Genomic DNA, 27338 nt, shown 5'->3' with positions numbered 1-27338 from the left:
TTATCAGGACACCTAAGCTCTTAGCCTGAATCATCAGGAATAAGAAACTAGTTTAAGGTGTGTGTAGTATAGTGGAATGTCATATTTGGCTGTGGAAATTAATTATTATTCTCTTTCAAATCTGTATGTCTCTACTCCTACACAAGGATTTTAACTCTTGTATTTAAGCCTTCCTGCTTTAATGCCTACCTATAGGAAGTATTAAGAGTAGCTGCTAGCCAGAATTGTCCAAACCCTTATCCTAGGACTTTATCTGTACTTGGAGTTGTGTAAGTGCAGCTCCTGTCTGCTTTAGATATTATCTTTTAGATGAACTCTGTCAGACCTCTCTTCTCTGAACCCAGGAAGCAATGTTTGCATAAAATGCCTCCATTTATAGACAATAAATGTAAATATCTTTACTTGTGTTCAGCATACTCAACTTCTTATGAACATGTTGTTTATAACAAGTTTTTAATATTTAGGATTGTAGGCATGGTTTGCATTGGAATTTTTAAGAAGGAAAGTACAAATTAAAACTTGAGTGAGAACTCTCGGAAAACCGCTTACTTGCAATTGTGTGAAGTAAAGAATCGCCACAGTTTTCAATGGGGAATACAAGAGATTTTAACATTAGTTTGAACAGTGCTCCTTTTCCAACATTGGCACCTGAAGTCTACCAAAACATGCAAAATATTTGTGAGGATTCTGTAGCTCTTAGTAGGGTAAGAGCCACTATGTAAATTTCTCCACAAAGTTCTATTGTTCTGATGCCTAGGGACCTTAACTGTTTCATTATTGGTCCAATTACTCACTAATTTATTTTCTTTTCAATATCTGTCATTAGATTTTCTTCCTGGATGCCTCTTCAAGTTGTCTTGTGACGGAAGGGAAATATTTTTGAATTTATAATGGATTTTACACAATATCTTAACACAAACTGGCCTAATAGCAGCATTTTGGTTTGAAGAGCATAAGCATAATTACAAATAATCATGACTACTTCTCATATGAATGGACATATCACAGAAGATTCTGACAATGAAGCAAAAAATGTGGATCTTGTGTCTTCTGAGGACCCTCAGAAGCACAGAGAAATGGCTGTTGACTGCCCTGGGGACTTGGGCTCCAGGATGATGCCCATGCGGCGCAGCGCTCAACTAGAGCGAATCCGTCAGCAGCAGGAGGACATCAGGCGCAGACGAGAAGAAGAGGGAAGGAAACAAGAACTGGACCTTACTGCTTCTATGAGGTTAAAGAAACTAGCACAAATTCCTCCTAAAACTGGAATAGATAATCCAATATTTGACACAGAAGAAGGAATTGTTTTGGAGAGTCCTCATTACGCTGTGAAAACACTAGGTAGGTAAAAGGCAATGAATGGGCTAACGGAGTAAAGATTTATTTGGTATTAATGCGCTTTTAAGCTGCTGAAAACCTATTTTAGCCAATTTTTCATAAATGCATTTCAAGTTTTCTGGTCCTTTAGATTTGTGGTAGTTTGGGGTATTTTTATGTAGCCAAACATCAGGCTATGCGCCTCAGCAAGTGGCTTTTCAAAACGGATCTGTTTGGCGAGCACTTAAATACCTTGTGGATAATGATTCAGTCAATGTCTCTGTCTTCTTAAGGCTGGGGAAAACCATGTAAGTAATAACCCAATTTTATGATTGATGAAGTGTAGACCAGAATAAGGAATGAATAAACACAGATTGTCATTTAAAATAAAAAATTTGTTAATACTTTAAGGAGAAACATGCTAGTGCTTTTTTCCCATTTTGTCTTGCATTATCAGTTGCCACGTAATATAAATGTCATGCCAATACATCTCTTAAAAGTATTGGTGTTGATAATGAAAATCTGTTTAGGCATTGATGAAAATGTAGTGTTAATAATTTTTGAAGAAATGGATGCTGAAATTTTTCATTTCATACTTGTTTTAATTATGCTTGTTTATATAAAGTTTCTAGCCTTTCTTCCTCAAACAGAAATATTTTAAATAAAATGTGGTGTGTCACTGGAGTGAAAAAGATGCACTAGGAGTCTGTGGGAGTCCAGTTCAGATTTCCAAATCCATACCTGTTCAAAGATCCAGATTGCTCTAAAAAGAGGCAGCCTTTTATTCTGGGTTGCACTAAAGTTTCTTGATTTTTTTTTTTTCCTATTGGCTGGTAGTTGAGAATACCGAGCGAAAAATAGCTATGAAATTGCTAATTGCTTCTTTTTTACTTCATTTCTAGTATTTGAGTGCCTTAGCAGCAATTCTGCTAAAGACATGTCTCTGCTCCATAACCTCTGGTAATCCTTATTGTACAAATTCCTCTTTAGGAAAATTTAGATTGAAAGGGTCATCAGGAAATCATCCTGTACAACCTCCTGTGGAGGGCAGGGACAGTTACAAACAAGGCTGGCGTACCTTTTTTAGTGCATGGCTTGTCAGCTGAGAGATGTTTGTAAGAAGCACATTCTGTAGTTTACTTTATGAAGTGTTAGGTATTTGATTGTAAAATTCTCTCCTTAGAGGGAACACAAAGCAGAATATGCAGAAATGGATGTCAAACAGTAAAAGTGTCCTTAGTTGGGAGTTGCTTAGCCACAGTGGCCAAAAGCTGTGAAGACTGCTGGAGGAATTGGAAATTGAAACTAGAGAGGGAAGGAAAGAGTGACTTGGAATTAGAAAGCTGGGGCTAAGTTTCATGTTGGAGGTGCTGAGATCATGGAGAGAGGATTGGTGCAAACCAATGGGCAAGGCAGCTACCCATGGAAGCTGGTAGGGATGAGAAGTGAGTAGCACACATCAGTCTGACATACTTGAGAGCCAGCTAGGAGCTGGTGTAAACTGAAGCTGTTTGAGCAGGAGAAATAACAGTGAAAAAATTACTGTGGTGGTGAAAGGCAGATTTTAAAATCTGTCAGTGGGGAATTCAGAAGGGTGCCAGCTGTGGGAGAAGCTGATTATGAAAGTATTTGTGAAAAGCTGGAAGGAGGAAATTAGTTTTAGCTCAGCAAAAGTAGAAGATGGGAAATCGGTATTGAATGGAAGCTAGGATTCTTTGAATACTAGGTGTAAGAAGAGAAATGCCAAACACTGGGGACAAGAAGATTATATAGTTGTGTGTGTGGAAAGAGGTAAATTAGGAAATAATACATGGTATAAGGTGCATCTTGAAAAATAAGTGACTAGGTGACTTTGTCCACTTTTGTAATCAAAGCTTGGGTTTTGTCATTTGGATCAGTAAACTTAGGATTTAAGAAGAGAGGATTTATAGTTCAGCATTCTATGAGCCAGCAGTGCCCTTGTGGCCAAGAAGGCCAGAGGGATCTTGAGCTGCGTTAGGAGGAGCATGGCCAGCAGGTGAAGAGAGGTGATCCTGCTCCTCTACTCAGCCCTGATGAGGCCTGACCTGGAGTGCTGTGTCCAGTTCTGGGCTCCTCAGGACAAGAGAAACAGGGAGGTACTGGAGCAGGTCCAGTGAAGGGCAGCAAGACAGCATCTCTTATGAGAAAAGGCTGAGGGAGCTGGGTCTGTTCAGCCTCAAGAAATGTTTCTCAAGAACTGAGAGGGGTCCTCATCAATGTCATTATTTGAAGGGAGGGTGTCAGAGGGATCCAGGCTCTTCTGGTGCCTAGCAATAGGACAAGAGGCAATGGGCAGAAACTGATGTGCAGGAACTTCCACCTGAACACGAGGAAGAGCTTCTTTGCTGTGCAGGTGATGGAACACTGGAACAGATTGTTCAGAGAGATTGAGGAGTCTCCCTCATTGGAGATACTCGAGTACTGTTTGGATGCAATCTTGTGCAATGTGCTTTAGGATGACGCTGTTTGAGCAGGGAGATTGGACCAGATGACCCACAGTGGTCCCTTCCAACCTTACCTGCTGTGTGATTCTGTGATTAAGAATAGTGCTTTTGATTATACACAACTATGATGTTAAATTGTTGCAAACATAGGAAAAAAGTAATTCTAAATAAAATACTGTGGGTTTTTTAACCTATATAGTCCCTAAAGAATCTGTATGTAGTCACTAGTGTTGTGAAAAACAGTTACAATTTAAATTCACTGAAATGCTTCTGCAGTAACTCTTAGAAAATTTTCTTTCTACTTTTAAGCATGTCCTTCTTCCGCTTTCTGCGTTAATCTAACATTTGTAATGCAACATCTGGCTTTTCCATCTTTCTACTTTTACCATTCAGGTTAAAGTGATCAGTTGCATTCACAGATCTCTGAGATTAGTTAGGAAAACCCCAAATAAACCTGAACAGGTGCTAGTGAACTACAGAGGTAGTCAACTATCCATGTTTGGTATTTTTTAAAATACTGATTTTAATTTTGTTTTTGTGTGTGTGTGCATGCGTATGTGTAAATCCATAGAGCTTCTCCTGAAGATAAATCTTTTAAGTAAGAATATTGACCTATGTGTCTGTATTTTTAGTTTGGAGAATGTTTTGTAAGTGCCAGTGTCTAATTTGGCAGATCCTTGCCAAGTCTTTAATGTTTTTATCATCATAAAAGAAATTGGACTAGGTTAAGGAAAGTGGAATTTATATATGAAACTAAAACTGGACACTTAACCAAAAGAATTTTAAAGGGCATGTTTGTTATCAAAACAGTATATGATTTAGACAGCTGTTTAAGTGAAAGTCGTGGAAATAATAGTCTCTGCACCTAGCACATGTGCATATAACTGTTTACTGGCTTTTTTACAGCAATATGCTTCCATAAAATGCAGACTTTTTTGGTTTTCTACAGCTTATTCAGCTAATTTAGTTAAATGAGTAACTGACATTTCATGGAAGTAAGCATTTCTGAAGTAAGTCCTTTCTGACTACAGTGATGCTTTGGTGTTTTTTGTGGGGGTTTTTTTTGTTTTGTTTTGTTGGGTTTTTTTTTGTTTGGGTTTTTTTTAATTTAAAAAACTGCTGTTTTTTTGCTTTTATACCTTGGCCAAAACTTACTTTTAAGTATGTTATAAATAAACTGTCTTAAATACTGTTTTATCCAAAACTGCTTTTCCTAGCCATGTGATTCTAGTTATATTTGAAGCATTAAAGTGCTAGTACCAGCACATGGATTACTCTACAGAAAAGTTTGGGAATGAAAACATTGGTTCTGATGTATAATAAAGCTTATCTTACTAAGTTTGCTCTTCTTAACTTTTTGTTTGAGGTGTTAAAAAACATCTATTTTCTTTTCTTCATTTTCTAATCTAACATGTTAAGCTGTGACTGCACATCCTCCCCTACAGTTGCATACTTTTGCCCTGGCAGTTTTTTGATTAATGGGTATATCTCGCAGTGCTCAGTCACATTCCAGCCATTTCATAGTCTAATGGAAAAAGGCTGCAACACTTCTTGTAAAAGAAGACGACAAAACCCAGTATTTGATTGCTAATTGATCTGCAATTAAAAAATGGACTTGTTCCACAAAAGAACCCTGACTTTTCTGTGAGTAAATGCAGATATTGATCTTACTGAATTTTTTTCTGCAAGACAACTGTTTTAATAGGAAATATCTCTAGTCTTTTGTAAACTGATACTTTTTTATTATTGTTACTTTAAAAACACCAAAACCAACACCAAAAAAAAAAAAAAAAAACTCTACTGAAATTTCATGTGTGATTTAGACTTCAGAAGCAGAACCTAGAGAGAATTAGGTATGCATAAAGCCAGACTTGTGTGTTGTTTTATGTGTATGGTTTTTTATTAAACAAATGACTAGGAAATGGAGTGCTACATTTTGAGGAATTCACTCCTTTGAAGCTTTATTTCTGGTTTATAATTGTGTTGAAGTGAGTATTTATTTGCTGTTTTGTGGTGGAAGGAAATCACTTGGTGTAAAGCTTTGATATCCAGCAGATGAAGCCTCAATGTAGAAGGAATTATATAGGGAAGAGAGTACCGTGGTAGTTTGTAAGAAAGGGCAACACAGAAGGAACTAGTAAAGGGCAAAAAAGAGAATATGTAAAGACATCTAGGAATAGGATGTCTTTTTAATAGATACAGAGTAACATGTCCATCTTTCTGTATGACTTCATCTCTTACATGCAGCCTATATTAGAAGTGTGTGTGTATATATTTGAAATTTCAGAAATAGTGGAGTAAAATAATTAATGCATAGGAAGAAATAAAAGAGGTGGGGTTCTTCTCTAATACCTCACTGCTTTTTTAATCCAATGACCCAAACAAATAGCAGAACTTTGAGTTGGTATGTTTTTTAACCAAGCAGGTGTCAGTAGGAGCTATACAATAACATTTGTTTCACTTACTTTTTATTTTTCTTTATGCTTAAAAATAGTTCATTTCCTCAGACTTGGGAGAAAGGGTTGAGGAGATACTTCAGTACTGTGCATGCTCCATTAGATGAGAATTTTGCCAGCTGACAATGTCCTATTTAGCAAATACTCTAACTTGTGGAGTGTTCTTTAGCCTTCTCTCCGAATGGCATTTCTCCCAGTGTGATAAGCAGTATATTGTGTATACAGTTTCCTAGTGAGACATTGGCTACCATAATTAGTGTTGTGAGCTGTACTGGATATCAGCAGTGGAATATCCTGCACATCCAGTATCCAAGCTTTCTGTGCAGCTTTTGTCCTACTGCCCTTTGTTTCCTTGGTGGTTACAGGAAGAAGTCCTTTGGTGGGTAGGATGGTTTTAGCATGTGTGAAATGATTTTGGAGGGGTTTTTATTACTATTTTTTTTATTGTCCTGCAGACAGTAAAGTACAATAGTAGCAGCCCTGGCTTGTTTGTTTCCTTTTGTAATACTGAAGACTTAACTTGCAAACTCAGACTTGGCAGCTTCTATGTAGGTATGGTTTGTCTGAAATTAAAACAAACTTGTTAGAAATGCTTATTTTATTAGGCTTTATGGTTTTCATGTGCCCATTTATCAACCATTTTTTATGTTGTGCTCAAAAATTTTGAGTCTAGGCTTGTGTTTCAGCATACTGATGAATTTGTGGTTAAAAATATGTAAGGGAAGCTTCTTGATGGAAGTATCCTTGTTAGTGATCAGTATCTACTGTGAATTTTCATGTAAAAAATGCAGTTTAACTGCTGTCTTGATAATGTTCCTGAATTTAATATATCATAATAAATAAAAGAGAGTTGCTAGAACTTTAAAATTATTCTCAAAACTGGTATTTTGGTATCAGTATCAACTAATAGTTTTGAAATGTGGGATTTTCTTTATTCATTTTTTTAAATACCAGTGTTCTAAAGTTCTAGTTTACTTAATTTTTTTAAATGCAAGATAGCTAACCAACTTCTTGTGGTTGAACAGGTTTTTTTTTTTCAGATGATGTGTAAAAACATGTATGTTATTTCAGGTTCAAAACATGCATTGTTTTTTGTCTGCTTTGGAATTTCTTACCTGGGTTTGATTCATATTCCTTGTTTTAGGTCATTTCTCAAGTACTTAATTTGTAGAAGTGAACTATTTAACAAAAATTTGGTTTGGCTTAAAATAATATAGGAGTCTTTAATAAGCACTTGTAAAACATCTATTCTTGAAACTTAAGAATGTAGGACATGTATAGTATTCCGCAAACATACAGAAACTGGTTATTAAAATGTTAAAATATTTTTCTGCCCAAGCAGAACTCATATTCATGTAGGTAAAAGCTGTGGACTTCCTTTTGCTGTAGATAACTTTCAAAATTCATAGATGTTCATAGATGGCATTTTTTCATCCTTTTTATTTTAATGTCCTAAGACTGAACATAATTTTATGTTTATAAATTGAGTGCAGTTTACTTATTGAACATTCATTCATAAGTAAGCAATATATAATTGAGATAGATAAATGTCTACCATATGTAGTAGATACACACAGAAAGGTCACCCAAGGTATCAGTGAATATTCAGTGCATCAAGTTAAACTTAACAGTAAAGTCTTACTGCTCTTACTGTCTTGGGGTCCTTTTTTTAACTCTTTTAATTCAGTTACGTTCTGCTACAGAAACGTTGGAATAACAGATAACTAATAAACTTGAATATATAACTTCTGGTTTCAAAACAGTAAAAACAGTAGAAAACTTTTGTATAATTCCTAAAATAACTATTACTTAGTTATCATTCTTGTTAACTCATATTTTATTTGTATTCTGTTTTTTCTTACCTAGAAGTGGAAGAACTGTTAAATTCCCTTAAGCATATCCAGCACATTTTGGTAGACCCCCAGAGTCAAGAGGATATCTCGCTCATTTTACAGCTTGTTCAAAATAGTGATTTTCAGAATGCATTTAAGATCCACAACGCTGTTACAGTGCACATGAACAAAGCCAGCCCTCCGTATCCTCTCAGCTCTAATGCACAAGAACTAGCACAAGAGGTATGTACAGTATGCATCCTTGTGACATACATGAAACCTGTAATCATAGCTGCTGTTGAAATCTATACTTGTCAAGCTTGTCTGAGTGACTGAATGTTGAATATGAAAGGGGTTATAATAGTCACTGATTGGACATCTGGAAAAACCGGATACAACAAACTGTAACCAGAAAAACATTTTGGGGGTAGGAACTCCCTCTTTAGCATGGATAGATACTTAACAGAAGAGGTACTATGTTTAAACATAGGAAAAGGGAGTGGTTGTGTCACTCTTAACTCCCTTTCCGTTGATATTCTTTATTTCAAGTGTTCAGGAACTGAGTTACAGTTCTCTCTTACTGTGAGCCTCCTCTAAGTTGAGCCATGGTTCTTAGATTGGGAGTCATCTCTGAAAATACAAGCATATTGGAAACAAGCCTTCTGCTTTTTAAAGTGAGCAACAGATCCCTTAAGACTTCATTTCAATGCTTTAATTATTGCTGTGATTAAACTTCTTTTGGTCTGACAGATGACAGACAGCTCTTTTGTATGATCTGATATATTTTTTAGAAATTATCAAAATACTCTAAAGGGTCACTCAGTAACTTTTGTCACAATTTTCCATGGCCTGGTGCAAGTGTATATTGTAGCAAAGGGTGGCTACATCTTGGACCCATATATAGTTGTTAGCTTTGACCTAGGTAGCTTGAATACCAACATCAGTGCAAACCTAGCACTGTAGTGTTCAGCAAAGCCAGATCCAAGTGCTGGGTAAAGAAGGGCTCCAGCATTTAGCACCCAACAAACCAAACTGACTCAGGTACATGGGTTGGAGTATTTCAGTATGGCAGCAGGTGGTGGGTATTGGTGAGTTTTTGGGTTGTTTGGTTTAGGATCTGGTTTTCTTTCTCCCGGAAGCATTTTTTAACAGCTTTTTCCACTCTCCTTTCTTTTATTAGGCTTTAATCTGTAAACCCAGCAGCATTGTAGCAAGCTTGAAGTTCTTTTGCAGAAGAAATTACTGACTCTTGAGGGACATCATTTAAATACAGTCTGAAGGTGCAGGTGCTGATTAAACTTCAGTGTAGGATTTTCCTGTTGAGGTTTGTCAGTAAGACTGCCAAAAGCAGGTAGAAGTACTTTAGAATATCCTGTGAATCTGTGAAAGCTTTTCATCAACCCGCTGTAATCATATGTTTGCAGTACATGTGAGCTTCCTTCTGGCTTGCTTATTCATCAGTCTGTAGCCTACTTCAGAATCCTCACTGAGCTTGTTCACTGTGTCTGTGAGTCTGAAGGAACCTTTTAAGTTACCTTCTGCTTGTAAACTGCTCCCCAGAACATCCACTTTACATAGGCCTAGTTCAGGACTTCATTCAGAGACAAACCAGAATTTTGGACCCTCATTTTATAATACATGGTGTTACAGATGTAACACTTAAGAAAGCTGTTTTTTTCCCTTCATGAATATGATGACCTTCTATTTGCTACTTAATAGAAGTTTCCAAGAAGAAAATATGCCTAGGAAAACTCTGGGTCTATTTCCAAAATTTGTGTTCCTTCCAATTTCTTGCTACCTCTTACCTTCCCAGTATGTTCTTCTCTTTTTTTTCAGGTGATTTGTTAAATCCTAAAATCAGAAGGTAGTGCAAAACCACTTTTGTGTCTCTTACCAGTCATGAAGAAGGTTAAGCAGAAAGAAAATATTTCATTTATCCAAAATTTTTCAACCAGCAGAATGGGATCATTATCCACAAGACTATTACATAAAAGACAAATCACTGCACTCGTTTTGACTCTTCATCTACCATCCCTGTCTTGTCCAGCCTTGAAATTCCTGAAAACTCAATATATTGCAAATGTCTGTTTCTATTTTCAGATGTAATCTAGTTTCTCCATGATTCAGCTTCTTGTGTATTTAAGTGACTTGTATTTTGCAACATTTTAAAGAACATCCTGAAATGATAGAGCCAGAAATTCAGGACAGATATTTCTGTGCCTGACGGAAGTGTCTTGAGAGGATACCTTGAAGCCTCCATTCACATCGCTTTGTACTTCCTTGTCTTACCTGAATAAATCTTATGCTTGGTTTTCAAATCTTTTATAAATTTTAGAAAGGTTTCTGTAGTGGTTATGGTAGCAGTATGGGAGGAAATTATTTCTGCTTTAGAAAAGTTGGTGGTGTCTTGGTTTTTTGGGTTTGTTGTTGGTTTGGGGTATTTTTTAATCCTGACTGTGTGTTTATCTTGCATGCCCAAGTTTTTTCTTTTACTCTCATTTTTGGCTTTTTCTGCCTCTAAGCATAGGCATGGGAAACTCCCCTGGAAAGCAGCTCATTTATTTACTTCAGGGTGTTTTTGAAAAGACACTTGCAAAAGCCTGGATTTAAGATACTGATAACATCTTGATAAAAGCCAGAAGACATTACAAGAAAGAAAAACAGCAGATACATGCATAACATTAATTTTAAATAGCAGGTAGTGCTGGTGTGCATATTTTAGTGCACAGGTCATGAGCAACAGTGTGTAACTCTGAAACTGTTTGGAGTATGTGTCCCAGTTTAAAGCTACAGACATGTTTTGTTAGAGGCTTTATGCTGTGGAAGAGAACATCTCTTAATGGGAAAAGGCGTTTTTCAGCATAATTGCACAATGCAACATGAAAGAGTCTCCCCTTAAACAAGTAATAATTAATATTATTTAGGGATTTTTAATTTTCTAGTCTTCTTTAGAAAATTCTTAAAATTGGTAGTATACATGTACAGTTAATTTTCCCACCAATTCTGATAACCAGCCACTAACTATTCAAGATTTTTCTTTTCTTTTTAAGAAACTTCAGTTGAATTAAAAAGGTGGAATGAAGCACATGAGCTTAAGGAATTTATTTGAGAAAGCTTATCTTTGTGTAATGGGGTGTACTCCAAGTCTCAAATAAAAATAGCTGGTAAACATCAAGTGTAATTAAATTGATTTTAAATCCATTTAGACTTGATCAAGATGGGGGCAAGGATTATGGGAATGTAGTCTGAACTCTGACCTTGTAAGAATATTTGATGCAGCATTCAAGACAGTTTATAACTTGGCTGTAATAGCACATACCAAATGCCTTAAAAACGTTCCTGCTGTTAAATATACTTAATAGGCACAATTTATATAGACTATGTTCCTAAATGTTTCGGACTTGCTACTGTTTGCTTCTGCAAAATCAGACAAATAAAGCAGATCAGTACTGCTGAGGGGATGCATTGGAAGTTCATAACTTCTGGTGTAAGTGTACCAGAATGTGTATATATGTTCCGTCTGACGGTCCTGCTCACCTGCCAGTAACCAACAACAGCATTTTGCAAGTGCAGTTTAATTTTGAAATGCTTAATATCACTCCAGCACATGCCTCCATCATACATGCCTACAAACTGTGGTGTGTGTAACAAAACCAAATTGATCTTTGGGGGGGGAGGTTCTTGAACTAAAGGTAACATGATTAACAATAAAAACTAGTCTGAAGAGTGAAGAAAATACAGTTATTGCCACATACTCAGTGTGGGTTGTCTTTGCTATATGAGTGTATCACTTCTGTAATGACAGACTTCAATTTTCTTACTCTGATAAAGCTGGAGGATTTATTACCATGAGTTACAAAAGACTCTGACAAGCAGCACTACTGCTGTAATAACTGGTGTATAGGCAGTCTGAAGGTTTCCTAGAGCTGAATTAAATAAACTAATGAGAGATACATGCTGTTCCTAAAGGAGGGGGGGCATATTGAAATTTTTAATAATCAAATTATTCAAAGCAGAAATTCAGCTTGAATAAAGGATGTTTACTGCACACAGAATAGTAACTGGTTGAACCACATTACTTTCTTTTCCACTGTCAAATTTCCAGCCTTTGACCTTGCATTCAGAAGATTGTGTTCTTTGCAAGACTTCCAAGTTGCTCTGTGAGTAGGTTTTCCTATTAAAGGATCATAAAGATTTGATAAATAAAAATAAAATATTTAAATAAAAGCCTGAAGGTTTCTTGTGGCTCCATCAAGAAAGGAATTCAAAATCCTTTGAAAGTTAGAGACCTTAAATGAACCTTTATGGGAAAGTCTTTTGTATAGAAGATTTCTTTCCAAACAGACGAAAGCTTGTGAGTGAAATGTCTTTTGAAGTGTTCTGTTTGCTGTGTGACATCCTAGAATTCACTTTAAGCCAGGTGTATTGCTTCCTGTCTAATTTAGACATATGACTGAAGCTGGGCCTCTGTGAAGCTGAACTCTTCCTGTTCTTTATGATTTTAAAGAAACCAGTTAAAGTATTACTTAAATCTGGCTTCTAGTTTGACCGTTTTGAGCTATACTGCATTTGCTCACCATGAGGCGTGTTCTAGGGATGTCAGAAGGAAGGAGTTTAGAGGTTGTCAGGTGTATTGCAAAGCACAGGAACATGTTCAGTGTGACAGTTTGCTTGGCAATGTGAGCATCTTGCTCAATGGGCACAGTTCATTTAGTGGCTTCTCCTAGAATTTAAAAGTATCTTGACCTGAAAGTTTTCAGAACTGTTGTCCAGTAGCATCCAAGATGGTTATTAGCATTTCTGTAGATAATTGTTTCTAGTATAGAGGCTTTTCTGACCTTTAGATACTGTTAGATCATACAAAAAGCTGAATTCTTTTCTCTCTGAAACTTTTGGTTTCATGATTCTCTGATGTCATGTTTCTTCATCTGTAAGAGTCAAAAGTTCTTGAACTAAATGTTTTCTATTTCTCTGAAAGCTGTTGCTCTGATTTGTATAATCTACTCTTGATGTCTTTGGATTCATTTGTGCTGTTGCACTTGTGTCCCTTTGGTCAGATTAGGCCACAGGATAATGGCTTTGGAAAGTATCTTCAGCCTCACCTTTATGTAAGAGGACTTCCCCTGCTCTTGGCTCTCTGTAGGAGCATACTAGTATTTGCAAGAGTTGATGGCAAGGCTCTTTTGGTAACTGTAGGAGAAGGAAAACGTATTTTGGCAACTGAAGCTGCTTGAGAAAAGATATTCTTCTCTAAGTGTGGATTATTTTGGAACCAGCCAAAGAAAGCAGGTTTCCAGGGAGGGACCTTTTGAAGTTTTGATTTGTGCACTTCCTGAGACAGGAGCTCCAGGATGCTTTGCAAAACTTGTCTTGGAATCTTTGGCCTTGCTGTTGGTGGAAATAGTTCACGTAATAAGAATATGATAATGTGCTTTTAAGAAAGAGGAAGGCTAGTCACACTAATAAGAATTTACTCCAATTTAAAAGCCCAGGATAGTCTCATACACTTCATTGTAATAATTGTAATCAGTGAAATCATACTGATTTCACTAACATGAAATCACTTTCACTGTCTAATTTTTTTTTTTTTTGGTGTGTGTGTGTACCTTTGTAATACCTGAGCTCATTGCCAGTCTTTGGTATTGACAAATCTGTGTGAGGTATTGGATACCAACTTAGATTTGGTGGTTTATTACTGAGGCAAGATATGCTGGGTTAGTGCTGTGGTCTCATTGCATGTTTTCCAAATGTGTACCAGATTAATCTATCAGCAGTAGTGTAGCAACTACATGGATGTAGCTTCAGTAAAATGAATAATTGCACATAGGGAGTTGTGCTTGAGAGGGAGATTTAGAGTTTACTCTAGATTTAGAGGCTAGATTTTGAGTTTGACTGTCTGATTTCTTTTTAGGTACAGAGTGTTTTGAAACCCAGCCACCACAAGGATGGACAGGAGCTTAATGCTTTGCTGAATGCCCCTCACATGCAGGTAAAATAAAATGAAACTTCTAATCTAATGGATCTATTTCTTGATGCTGTTTTCAATGTAACTTAATTTTTGCCTTGGGCTGATTGGGCAAGGGAGAATTTTATTTCTCTACCCTCATTTTTCTAGGATAAGGAATTTGCAATTTCTAGAAATGGATGGAACTTTTCAATGAATTGTAATGCATGACTGTGTTCATCCCTTGCTGAGGTCTAAATGTATTACAGGGTGATTTGCACATAACCAGTGTAGCAGTAGATCTGGGGAACAGGGCATGAGCTCCTTTGCTTATGTTTTTACCTTTCGCAGTTGTTTCATGCTTACCTTAGGGTGCATAAAGGAAATTTTGTCCCGGGGTGGTGGTGTAAAAGTAGTTTTCACTGCAAAACTTATTCTGAGTCTGCAGATACATGCATAGTAAACCAATGTCCAGGTTTTTTTGTACTAATAAGATAGAGGTACAGTCACAATTGTGTTAAAAATTACCTTTTTATTATTTTCTAATCTGAAAGTTTTGAAAAAGAGTAGTTGCTACATAGATAAATGTGATAAATTTTTTTTTTAATTGAGTCACTTTGCAATGTTCTATAACCTGCAGGGACTGTTGAAATTGCAGAATTTTATCTACTGTTTTGTATGCCTATCAGGTGTGATATTTTCTGTAACTGGTCTGATTTCATTTAACACTAGGCACTTCTACTGGCTCATGATAAGGTTGCAGAACAAGAAATGCAACCAGAGCCTATGGCAGATGAAAAGATTTATGAGAATGTTGGCATGTATGGAGGGGAGACGGTAAAAATAGTTCGCATTGAGAAAGCTCGGGATATTCCGTTGGTGAGTACTGGTGCCTACTCAGTTATGTAGAGGAAGTAAGCCTTTCTGTCCTTCCTAGATTGCTGTGAAGTGTTTGGAATTCGAATGCAAAGGTAATGTTTAACTTGTAAACACTCTCCCTTTCCTCCAAAATGAGAAACAGTCATAGACAGTAAACTTGTGTTTAACTTGAACTGGGCAGTAGCCACATAAAATCTGTACAACTTCTGTCAGCTTGGGTTTTGACAGATGTTGGCAAGAATCACTGTCCAAAGCTTACTGCAAGGGAGCTAAAACCTTGTGCCAGCCAGGTGTAGGTTTTTTTGTTTGGCTGGTTTCTGCTTTTGGGGTTTGTTTAGCAGTTATAATCTGCTATTTGCATCTTTCAAATGAAAGTCTCCTTAGGACTATAAAAAAACCCAATGCTTTTATGGTATGGAGTAATTAAATTCTTCAGTCTTTAGTGTAGGTTGAAGGAGTTAAGCAGTGGTTTTTTTGAACTGGAGCATTGTGTGTATGAATCCAAGCTGTTAGTTGCATTCTCTTTCAGCATAGTTTTTCCACTGGCTTGGAATATATACAATAGATGGCTTTGAGTTTCATATATGTAATAAATTCAGAATGTGTTGAACTACACAGGGTGCTACTGTTCGCAATGAAATGGATTCTGTTATCATCAGTCGAATAGTCAAAGGAGGTGCTGCAGAGAAGAGTGGGTTATTACATGAAGGGGATGAAGTTCTGGAGATCAATGGCATTGAGATCCGTGGAAAAGATGTTAATGAAGTTTTTGACTTGCTGGTGAGTTGGAACACTTCTTGTTCTCTTTGTAATAAATACTCGTTTCATAAGTCTGAAGCCTGTTGACTCTGCTTGTCATTTTACTCATATTTAGCCTCCAAAGTATTTTCATTCTGGTAGCTGTTCTTCATAAGTGGAGGTCCATTTCAAGTTCTCCTTCTGACGCATAGGAGGATACTGGCAAGTATAATTGCAGTTATCTGCAAAAATGTAGCCTACAAATATGGAAGCATCAAGCTGTTATCTTTAAACTGCTAATGATTTCTAAGAAAAATTTTGTTTAGCTTAGAAAAGCCACAATTTTTCATCTTGGTCTCTGATTCAGTCCACCAGTAATAAATGTGTGGCTGGTTTGGAGGTAATTTTCTTCATAGCAGCTTATATGGTGCTGCATTTTAGGCTGGGCTTAGACTGAAACAGTGTTGATAATGCAGCAGTGTTTTAGCTGTTGCTGAGCAGCACATGCACAGTGTCAAGACCTTCTCTGTTTCTCGCTCTGTCTGCTGCTTGCAACTGTCTGGGGTGAGCAAGAGGTTGGGAGGGGACATGGCTGGGACAGCTGACCCAAATTGAGCACAGTGATGTGAATGGCCATGTAACATCAGGCTGAGCAGTAAAATCTGGGTGGTGAGTGATTGCTTTTGCATCACTTGGGTTGGGGTTTTTCCACTTCACTTATTAGTCTGTTTTAACCTTGACCCATGAGATTTTTTTCCTGCATTTGGTCTTCCAATTCTCTCCCTCAACAAGCTGGGAGAGAGGAGTGCGATAGGAGCTGGTCAGTGCTTAAGTTGCTGGCCAGACTTAACCCACTACAAATTGTATCACACAGGACCTTTATGTGACTAGACTTACTACTCTTTCACTGCTGATAAAAGCCCTTTTGTCTAGCATAGATGTTTTCTTGTCTATTACACCGTTCATGACAAAATTATACTTTAGTTTAAAGGCAGCTAGGCAAGAAATCAATCAGGAATTGGTAAATTAGAAGTACTCACTTTTAAAAAGGCTCTTTGAGAAAAATGTCAAAAATTGGCAATTACCCCCAGTTTTTTTGTTTCCCAAATGCATTTCTTTTCATGTTTTTCCCTGGTACCTGCTTTGGATCAGTGTCCAAGGCACCTGGAACTCAACTCTGAATCTGTGGTCTGATTGCAGCAGGCAAGACCATTCTGTCAAAGTGGAAACAGATGAAAATGATATTTTTTAGAGGTTAATTTATAACTTAGGCACAAAACATTATCAACTAGGACTTATTTAGTAAGGAGTATGGGGGGGAAAAAAAGAGGAGAAACATATTTAGTAAATCTTCGAGTTACTAAGTGACTTGATAGTCTAGGGACAAATCAAAATCAGGACTAAGACACAGGTTCAGCTGTAGGTTGTGTATTGGAAGAAGAGGCAGCAATATCCATAGGTGAAGTTGTCCTATGGTACAGTAAGACACTGGTTTTTAATGGACAATTCCCATCTTCAGTTTGAGTTTTTTTCTAAAATTTGCTATTAAAATTTTTCATCTATTTCATACAGTGAGATCAAGTGGAAGGAAGTAGAGGCAAAAATGTGTGAGGTTTGGGGGTTTTTGTTTTACTGTTTTTAAATCAGTTAGAAAGGTGCTTACAATTCTCTGAGAAGCCTTGAATGTCTGCTTTTTTTTGATCAGATCTGAGATTCGTCATATTTTGTAATTGTCTCCATTGCCATCTGTATTTTTTAAAGCTATATTTAGCTAAGTTCTAGCCTTCTGAAAAGAGTGTTTTGGAGGTGATTAATAGGTAGTTCAAGTCTGGCAGTTTAATTTTCTGCTTTTGAGCAGCTCCTGCAACCTAGGGTTGAAAAACAAAAGATGTAAAGCCACAATACTCTTATCAGAAGAAAAAATCAATTTGCTAAAAATTAAAAACAAAATTAACACAACCTTGTGTATTTTTAATATATATTTTTAATGCAACTAATTTAAAATAATACTTTTAATCCTTTATATGTTGTCATTTTTGTTTTGCAATCTAGAAATGAAGTTTTAAAATGGTTCCGACCCCCCGAAGCGGTCGGGAGAAACACAGGAGAAATAAATTACTTCCCTCCTTAGTTTTGCCTCAGTACTTGCTACTTAAGTGATAATAAACTACATGTGACTTTTAGACTAGGCTGTTCACATGATTACTGTGAGATTATATGCATTCCTCATGGAACTATGCATGCTGACTGAAAGTCATGGATTTTCCTTTCTTGCAGCTTCATCATGTTATGTTCAATTTGCCTTTATTTTATTTAAGCCTTAGCTCTGAATTTTGAGGTACATGCATTTTCTTGTGTTATACAGGATAAATTGTTGTGTTATGCTTATGGTAGAACAGTGTATAGGAAGTGAAACACCTGTAGACCTTGTCACAGGTTGTCACTTGCGCTTTATCAAGGTATTTTTTATGTGTGCAAACACATTCTGCAAATGGAAGTATGTAAACAAAGAAGATAAAGGCAAGACATTTATTATGTTCTATTTTCTTATCAAGGATGACTACAGTGTTGGTATTGAACACTACAAATGCAAGACTTGAGTATGTTAGCTAAATTTTTGAACAGTTTTGTATTCTTCACTAATGATAACAACATAAAACCATAGTAGAAATGTTTAGATTTGAAAGTATTGTTCCATTCAAACAATTCTAGAAATGTAACATTTTTTAAATACAGTTTTTTCATTCCAGTGTAGACCTACTTGTTGGTATTTTTGCAGAACAAGAGAATATTATCCATTTCTCTTAAGCCTCTGCTTGACAGAGCAGCAACTGCTACATTTCAAATAGGAAATAGTTTATATTCAAGGAATCTAGGCTTTTAAAATCAGAGTATCAGCACTTAGCTTTCTGGTCGTACTGAATCACTGTTTCTGAATCTGTATTATATATTTTAAGCCAGCTAAGGGGTAGATAATGTGCTGTCAGGAACAATGTCTAATGGGAATTTTTAAAGCATTCTCTAAAATGTATTATTTATTAAAATTCTTAACCTTAAGCCATATTTTGATACTGTATATTAAGAGTCTATTTTTCCTCTCAGGCTGACATGCATGGTACTCTCACCTTCGTATTGATTCCCAGTCAGCAGAGCAAGCCACCTCCTGCAAAGGAGACAGTTGTAAGTAGCTCTAAAGGTGTTCTTGTGCTTGGTAAAATGTACTTTCTTTCACCAGTAGTGTGTAAAAAGTTCTTCTGCAGGTCCTTCACATTGCGGAACAACCCAAAACTTAGCCATTTAAATTAATTTTAATTGTTATCAGACTAACACCTGAATTAAGTGATGAAAATTATTAATGATCTTAAACCAAAACCTAATACAATTTTATCTCAGTTCCTGAAAGAAATTGTAAAAGTAGAACTTCCTGTGGTTCTGAGCTTCTTATTTTGCATTTCTGTATTCTGTGTGTGTCTGTATATATATATGTATGTATGTATTAAAAAAATTTGGATTCTTGAAACTTGCAGATATGCTTTGGGAGGAAAAGATAGCTTTAACAGTTTGAAGAAAGAATGTGCAGACATTAATGATTGGTGACAAAACACATTGCAAGTGAAACTTCACTTAAAGCCCAGCAAATGGGTTTCAGTCTGTGTATTTATTAGATTCTTTAACCAATCAGAATACCTCTGATAATTTTTGAATGCAGACAGCATAAATCAGTTGCTGGGGAGGGATTGTCCCCTGCAATGGTGAGGAAATTGCATGTTAAATTCAAGCTTTTCCATTCAATGCAGTGCAACTGTGTCCTTTCCATTGCTAACCTAATGTTTCCATTACAGTACCTCCTGTATGCCCCAGATAAACTTTCCATTTTAGAGAAGCTTGGAGTTTTTATATATCATAGCTCTAATGCAATCACAAGGTTTAATTCTTCAGAAGTCACTGGGGTGTTTTTCTTTTTTTTGCATTCAATCTCCTACAGATACACGTGAAAGCTCATTTTGACTACGATCCCTCTGATGACCCTTACGTCCCCTGCCGAGAGTTAGGCCTGTCTTTTCAAAAAGGAGACATACTCCATGTGATCAGTCAAGAAGATCCAAACTGGTGGCAGGCTTACAGAGATGGAGATGAAGATAACCAGCCACTGGCAGGACTTATCCCTGGTAAATAAAGCTCTAGAAAAATCTTGATAGTAGATCAGGTTACTATTGTAGCCACAGAGGAGCAATATTCAGGTTTTCAAAGACCTGAGTACTCTTAAATGTCTGTTGCCTTAAATATGTCTGTGTCTCTGAACCATTTGCAACAGAGCCTACTGTTGGGCATCACCGTATCTTGAGTTAAATGCAGAGTAAAGCTACTGCTTTCACTTACCCTTTCAGGAGCTACTCTCCTCTTCCTTTATTCCTCCACCGTGGGGACTGCAGATTCAGAGTTCCCTCTGCTGGCTGCAGCAGAGATGTGGGACTGCAGCCCATTTGTTCTCTGAAGATGGGCACAGCTCTGCGGTTTCCTACCTTTTTCAAATTACTTGATACAGTCCCTATTTGTGGTAACTTTTCAGCGCGTTTTCACTTAACAAAGGGCTTCAGTTACTTGTGACAGACTTTCTTTCTCACTGTTTGGGGCCTTTGAATAGCAGGGTTTTCAGACACTGAAGCCTGTTCCTAATTTTTACATTGCCATATGTATTGCAGCCTAGTTTATTAAAGATCTGCTTCTCTGTTAAATATGGTGAACAAAATACTTTTCAAATTCCATAGAATATCTATCTCTAGCTTTATGATGCTTGAAAAATTGAGAGTAACACTGATTTAAATACAGGCTAATCTATTTTAAATTAAAGTTCAAAATATCTTAATATAAGTAGAACACATTTGACATACAAAAATAATTTTAAAATTACATCATAGTGGAGAAATGTAGTCCTTCCAGTACTTTCACTTTTCCAGGCAAAACTCTTTAGTATACTACAAATGCTCTGCAAGTCTGTTTTGATTAATATATTTCTGAAGTAATAAATCAGTTTTGCAGCAATTTTGGTTTCTCTTTTAAAATTTCTTTTGTATGTTATGTTCTACTAGAACCTTCAAAGATGTAAAAGCTTGGGAAAGAGTCAAATGAGTAAGTTATTATGAAAAAGCAGGGAAATGGTTTCTAAATGTTAATGACTCATGTGCTTTTTTAAATGCATCAAGGAAAAAGTTTTCAGCAACAAAGAGAAGCAATGAAGCAAACCATAGAAGAAGACAAGGAGCCTGAAAAATCAGGTGGGATAGATGCTTCCCAAGTAAAAAAAAAAATCTCTTGTAGCAGTGTTAAATACTGTTACACTGAACCTTTTCATGGTGCAGTTGCAGAAAAATCTCCTGGTGTGTTTAACACTTTGTTGTATAAATCATGTGGGTTTTTCACAACTGTGTGCGATGTAATTTGGATTATGTAGAAAATTTGGAAAACCCCTTTTTTAATAGCTACTTTTATCTGCCATGACTTGGTTGAAGTATTTGACATTTGCTTAATATACCAAAGCATTGTAATCAACAAAAGGATATTATAACTTCTCAAAACTGCAGAATAAATTCTCCACTTGAAAGATCCAAAACATGGGCAGAATAGGAAGATTTTTGTTATATGGGTGTTTGATTGTTGTAATTTTTATTTTGGTTAGGAAAGCTCTGGTGCGCGAAGAAAAACAAAAAGAAACGGAAAAAAGTTTTATACAACGCAAATAAAAACGATGGTAAGGAACAACTTTTGCACAGCGTGGGTAATGATAAACAACTAAAAGATTGTGAAAAGAATATTGAAATTCAGGATGTGATCTTAGAAATGCTAGCAGTAAGTTCTGTGTAAGACCAATACTATGTTGTGTGTGAAAGATGTGAAAGAAGTGAAAGGATTTGAAGGATCATTTAGTGTCTTTAATAAAAATCAGATGATAAGGGAAAAAACAGGTAGCTTTTCAGGCATAGTTTTACAATGATGAACCAATTCATTACAGCTCTGTAATATCATCTCACTCTGCATAATTAAATTTCATAAATGGAAACTTTATTAACAGATTTTACAGGCTACTTATACTATGTTCTTAAAAAGTACTTTGGGATTGGGATGATGGTTGCTGCCATTGGGTATAAAGTGTTGCTCTTCTACTAGAAACTGGTTTTTTGGCGAAGAAGTTGTTTCTTGGGTTTATGCTGCTAGTTAGATGAAGAGTAGTAGGTGGAAACTTTTTTTTTCCAGGAAAGGGAAAAAAAAATCTCATCTTACTGGGCACATGATGATCTTTGGGCTTCTGTTGCTTTGGTGACTCAAATACTGGGCAGAGAGTCAGGAACTGTCTGAAATCTGATACTGCATGACAGGGAATACATGGAACTGGCAGTAGAGTGTGTTGTGACTGTTTTATTGTTCTCTCTCAAGATTATGACAACGAGGAAATTCTGACCTACGAGGAGATGTCACTGTACCATCAGCCAGCAAACAGGAAACGTCCCATTGTTCTGATTGGCCCGCAGAACTGCGGCCAGAACGAGCTGCGGCAGAGGCTGATGAATAATGAAGTGGATCGCTTTGCCTCCGCCGTGCCCCGTGAGTGTGACAGCTGATAAGGTTCCTTATTCTCTGCCTTATACAGGCAGACAAGTCCTGTTGTGTTGGAAATAGTAATTAGGTGCTTGGGGGTTTGGGGAAGGATACAGTGAGCTGTTGGAAAAAGGGAAGTTAATGCAAATCCAGTGTTCTAGAGGCGTTTTAAGACATGCATTTATATCGGTTTGAATGAAATTGGAGTTACAGCAGTTAAAAAAGAAAACAATATATTGAGAAAAAATTTTAATCAAATGTCCTGTGTAAATCTAAATCTAGGTGGAGGTGGCTTTAGTGCCCTCGCAAAATACTTCTATTTCAGTGAATATTATTTTTTTAATGTCTAATATACCCTATATTATGTTTACAAACAAATTACCAACATATATTTGTTGAAAAACAACTAATGGCTGTTTTCACATTCAGAACACAACTACACAGGTAAAACTATTTTATACAGGTAAAACTATTCCTTTTGTAGTTGGCTATTTTTTTTTCCTCTAGGTAATGCGGAAGAGACCTCTAATTAAAGTTCGACAACTTAATATGACAATGGACATTTACTGTAGAAAATAAAATACACAGATTTCATGGATATTTCCTGTGTGGGTTGGGGAGGGTATGGGGGGTGTGTTTGCATGATTAGCAATATGCCTGCTAAGAGGAAAAACTTGCTTTTCGTCAGTTCTATACATGTATTACCATCTCAGTTTCTTTTTTTATAGATACTACTCGGAATAGGCGAGAGACTGAGGCAGCGGGCAGGGATTATCATTTCGTGTCCCGACAGGCATTTGAGAGTGACATAGCTGCAGGGAAGTTCATTGAATATGGAGAGTTTGAAAAGAACCTCTACGGTACGAGCATAGACTCCGTGCGGCAGGTCATCAACTCGGGCAAGATATGCCTTTTAAATCTTCATACCCAGGTATGGCAAAGCTCTTGCCTGTCATCTTTTAACTGTAGAAGCTACTCTGAATATCTGTTGAGCTCTGTCTGGTTTATAAAATGAGTGTGTTTTCAAGATCCATAGTCATGTTTATGCCAGGTTTTCTTTCAGTGATGCTCAATTGACTCTATTCAGTTCCTTATATGCACAAAAAATATGCACATCTTTTTCTGTGCTGCAGGTGATAGGGACCTTATTTTTCATTAGCTTTAAGTATCTGGAAATCATCTAAATTGAAAAATGAATTAAAATAAGATTTGTGTCTCTCTGTCTTCCAATTACTCGATGATCTCTGGGGTTTTTGAAGATAGTGAAGACATTGTGATTATACTTGGAAATTGCATTTCAGGAATGTTTGTGCAGTTTCCAGATACAGTTCAGAAATTAAGTACATCATGTCAACAGTATTGAAAAACCATTTAGCTGTGACCTTGTGGTTATGAAGAGAAAAACTATGCTTGCATACCTCAATTTGGAAATTCACTCAAACATGGTAAGAGGCTGAGTCCTGGAACACAGCCAGTTTTTTGATACATATGGTATGTATGAGGTCTGCTGCTGTTGTAGATGCCGCAAAAGAAGCCCTAAAACTCAGCCACATCAGTAAAATCTGCTAGTATTGCAGCTATAATTAGTCATCAGTTAGTCATCACCAGCTGGGACCATATGATACTTTACTAGTGTACCTCATGGTACTGCAAATCACGTCATGAGACAAAAATTCATAACTCTTTAAAAATTTATCTAATTGTCTGGCTATAAAAATTTATCTCAAAGACAAATTGCTTATCCCAAGACAAACCTGACAAAACAAAATGCTATATATACAGGAAAGTGCATCTGGTGTCTTGTAATTTATCTTCAAAACAGAAAAGGTTAAACTGCGATTTTTCAAGTAAACTGTAATATTTAAGGACTTCTTTCTGTTCAAAGCTGATATCTTTCCTTAGCATTGTAAGACACTTAGTTCAGTAGAGCTGACCTTTTTATTACTTTTGGATACCAAAAGGTCTGTTCCCTCAGTTCAGTTATGAAGAATATTCTTGAACAAAAGTAAATATTTACATATAAAAAAATAAACTAAAAATAGTTTTATGAAGCTGCAAAATGTTGGAATCTAAATTTTGTAGGAAATGGTGTCTGAATCTGAATACTGTTATAGTTAATTCTATTTTTGTTAATATATTGTACAGTTGTTGTGTTTGAAGAGTATATTGTCATTTCTAGCATGTGAATAGTGCATCAATAAATGCCCTTTTCCTGGGTGGAACTGTTGAATATTTAATCCTATTTTTGCAGTCACTGAAAACACTACGTAACTCTGACTTGAAGCCGTATATTATATTCGTTGCGCCACCTTCACAAGAGCGACTACGTGCTCTATTGGCCAAAGAAGGGAAAAATCCTAAGGTAAGGTGTCTTGCACTTCTTCTGAAACCATGCTGGTTTTGGTGAACAAATGCACATACTCTTTGCTTGGGGTGGGGACACGGTGATGGTACTGGCAGTTACCACTGCAGTGAACCAGTGTAGTTGTGCTCCAGGTTGGTAGGCAGACCGTGCTAAGAGAAGGGTTCATTCGGGATGATTTTGCCTAAAGAGATGTGAGAGGTATTAGACAAAGGAATGCACTGCTAATTTAGTAATCCTGGGGTACAGTGTCTCTGCACTGGGGTCCCTGCATTTGGGGGCCTTTTATTACAAAAATACGGAAAACCCAGTTTTGTCCTCAAGTAAACCTGGGAGTAATTCTATGGAGCAAAGGATTACTGGTTTTCATTTCAGAACATACCTGCCTTTGAAAAAGCATTTTCTTGAAAATCCAAAACTCTTCAGATAAAATTATTTTAATGCTTGATCCTGTGGGATTACCCTTCATTCTTAACCAGTCATGTCCAGGATCTGAGCTTATGAGATTATTTAGTTGCTCAGAAGTTAGTTCTGCAGAATGAACTTGAAAGCCAAAGATAAAACCAGGACTTCTGAAAGCTCAGAAAAGTTCCTTATCAGGCTATGATATACCAAGTGCTTATTGCTCAGGCAATGGAATAGGTTCATCATCAGCTTTTAAACTGAAATCTACCCTGTAGTGATTGGCAGGCGCCCTTTGCCACCACAGTATTTTCAAAGTACTAATTGAGCATAATGCAGCTCATGCTAAAGAAAAACAGTCTTCCCACCATAATTCATAGTTATTCCTGACACAGCTGTTGGTCAGGAATCATAACTCTGTGAGTTCTATGGCTGTGTTGTTTTACTCTCCTTGTTTGATGCAAGGGTGATTTCCTACTTGTGTACAAGATTTAAAAGTCCATTAAAGTCCAAGTGTTGAAATTAACTTTTTTACTTTCCTCCCCCTGAGTGAAATATAATCATAGTCTTTAAATGAGTGTTTCCTCCTTCATGTTCATGCAATAAAGGAAACTTTATTTTATATAAATATTGCATCTTATGTTCTGCATTTTTATTGCAGTAGTCAAGGAACCCATTTGCAATAAGAAGGAATGCATTTCTTGGTGTTACACTGTGCCTGTTTTCTTTCTGATTAATTCTATTGGAGTTGTATTTATTTCATTTGGGTACATGCCACCAAGTTAAACCCGTTCCCTGGTAAAGAAAAGGCTATTTCTTGCATGTGTGCCCTAATGTTGCTCTGATTTTTATCAAGAGTGTGTAATGACTAAGAAAAGAATCCTGAAGGCCTGAAGTTCCTTTTGAAATATCCTCTCTAGAAGATTGACTCAAAAATTATACCTGAATATTTTTTATAAAATACAAAAATAAGTTGAGAAAAATAAACACAGTATCTAAGTGTAAGAAAAATTCTGAAATCAAAACATTTTTACTTTTGCCTTTTTGTTGTTTATTTACACTGCAGTATTCTTGCTTTTGACATATTCCCTTCTAGCTTCCAAATAGTGTTTTCCATATTTCTGCGGTGTTATTCACCTGATATTATGGTGATCTGGTCAACTTAAATGTGTAACTCTCGCTGTGTGTGGCTCTCGCTGCTGTGTCTTGAATAATTGTCCCCACTGACAGCTGTGTCCTTTGGCTGTTAGGTGTTGGTAGTGCCAGTGGAATGCTGTCTTGCTCTGCACGGTTCAGACTTTGCCTTACACCATCTCTGCAATCTCCAGTCTCCTTCAGTGACATCAGTGTTGTGCAATGAGAAGACCTTCCTCATTTCCTTCACCCTGGGCAGTTATTTACTCTTTGCCACTCCTAGCCAATCAGTCAGGATTGTCTCAAATGCCCCTAGCTTTCAAATATGGATCATGGTTGAGTGTTCCTGTAAACTTTTCAACAGCCAATAGCAACACCCATGAGTGTTTGTGTGAAAAATGGAGTTGTTCCCTTTCCCTGCTGTTATTGTGGGGGAGAGGCTTACACACCTACACTAACTCTCTGTTTCTAATTGCAGCCAGAAGAGCTGAGAGAAATCATAGAGAAGACAAGGGAGATGGAACAGAACAATGGCCACTACTTTGATACAGCAATTGTGAATTCTGATCTTGATAAGGCGTATCAAGAGTTACTTCGGTTAATAAATAAGCTCGACACAGAACCCCAGTGGGTGCCCTCCACCTGGCTACGATGAGAGTAGTTCCAAGGGACAAATGGACTTCAGTCTAGTTATCTTTCCAAGCAGACCATGTGTAGGTCTGTCCAATTCTAGTATAAATGCATGTAAGCTCTAGACCTCAGTGGCAGCATCCTTTGCCAGTGAAATTGCGTATTACTAAAAAAATACGCTGATCAGCTTGTGAGCCAATTTAACTGATCTAAAGATTGTCCAGGTTTTCTTTCTCTGTGGTCTAGAAATGGAGACCATATCAGTACTAAATTCTAAAGCTTTAGAGAGATTTTTTCAAGCAACTACTTTTATAGATATAAAAGTCCACCTTTTTAACTTAGAATCACCCTTAGGACAAGGATTTTAAGTGTGTTTGTGTGTGTGTGTATATATATATATAGTCCATGCTGTCACATAGTTATAAATATGAATGTTATTTAACACTTAACTTAATGACTTTGGGACATGATGCTAGTTCAGGAGCATAATTCTACAGGTCATTGGACAAAGAAATAATCTACATGTGAAAAATGTCAATGAGAAACCTCTCCTGTTCAAAAAATATAAAAAATGAAGATGCTGCT

The 27338-nt window shown here is 36.7% G+C and overlaps 1 protein-coding gene across 1 annotated transcript; it reads left to right on the top strand.

The window, feature by feature from the left end:
* Window positions 1–974: 974 nt before the first annotated feature.
* PALS1 (protein associated with LIN7 1, MAGUK p55 family member) lies at window positions 975–27338 on the top strand. The gene is made up of 13 exons (XM_062494822.1): window positions 975–1341; window positions 8105–8313; window positions 13982–14059; window positions 14747–14893; window positions 15512–15673; window positions 18734–18811; window positions 19617–19800; window positions 20836–20907; window positions 21309–21380; window positions 22064–22231; window positions 22954–23156; window positions 24477–24587; window positions 26602–27338. Exons 1-13 carry the CDS (start codon window positions 975–977, stop codon window positions 26776–26778), a joined length of 2028 nt encoding a protein of 675 aa, XP_062350806.1. The 3' UTR covers window positions 26779–27338.

The sequence above is a fragment of the Cinclus cinclus genome, chromosome 6, assembly GCF_963662255.1.
Source record: "Cinclus cinclus chromosome 6, bCinCin1.1, whole genome shotgun sequence".
Taxonomy (NCBI): Eukaryota; Metazoa; Chordata; class Aves; order Passeriformes; family Cinclidae; genus Cinclus; species Cinclus cinclus.
Note: the sequence above shows the minus strand (reverse complement) of the source record. Positions and strands in the feature narration are given on the sequence as shown.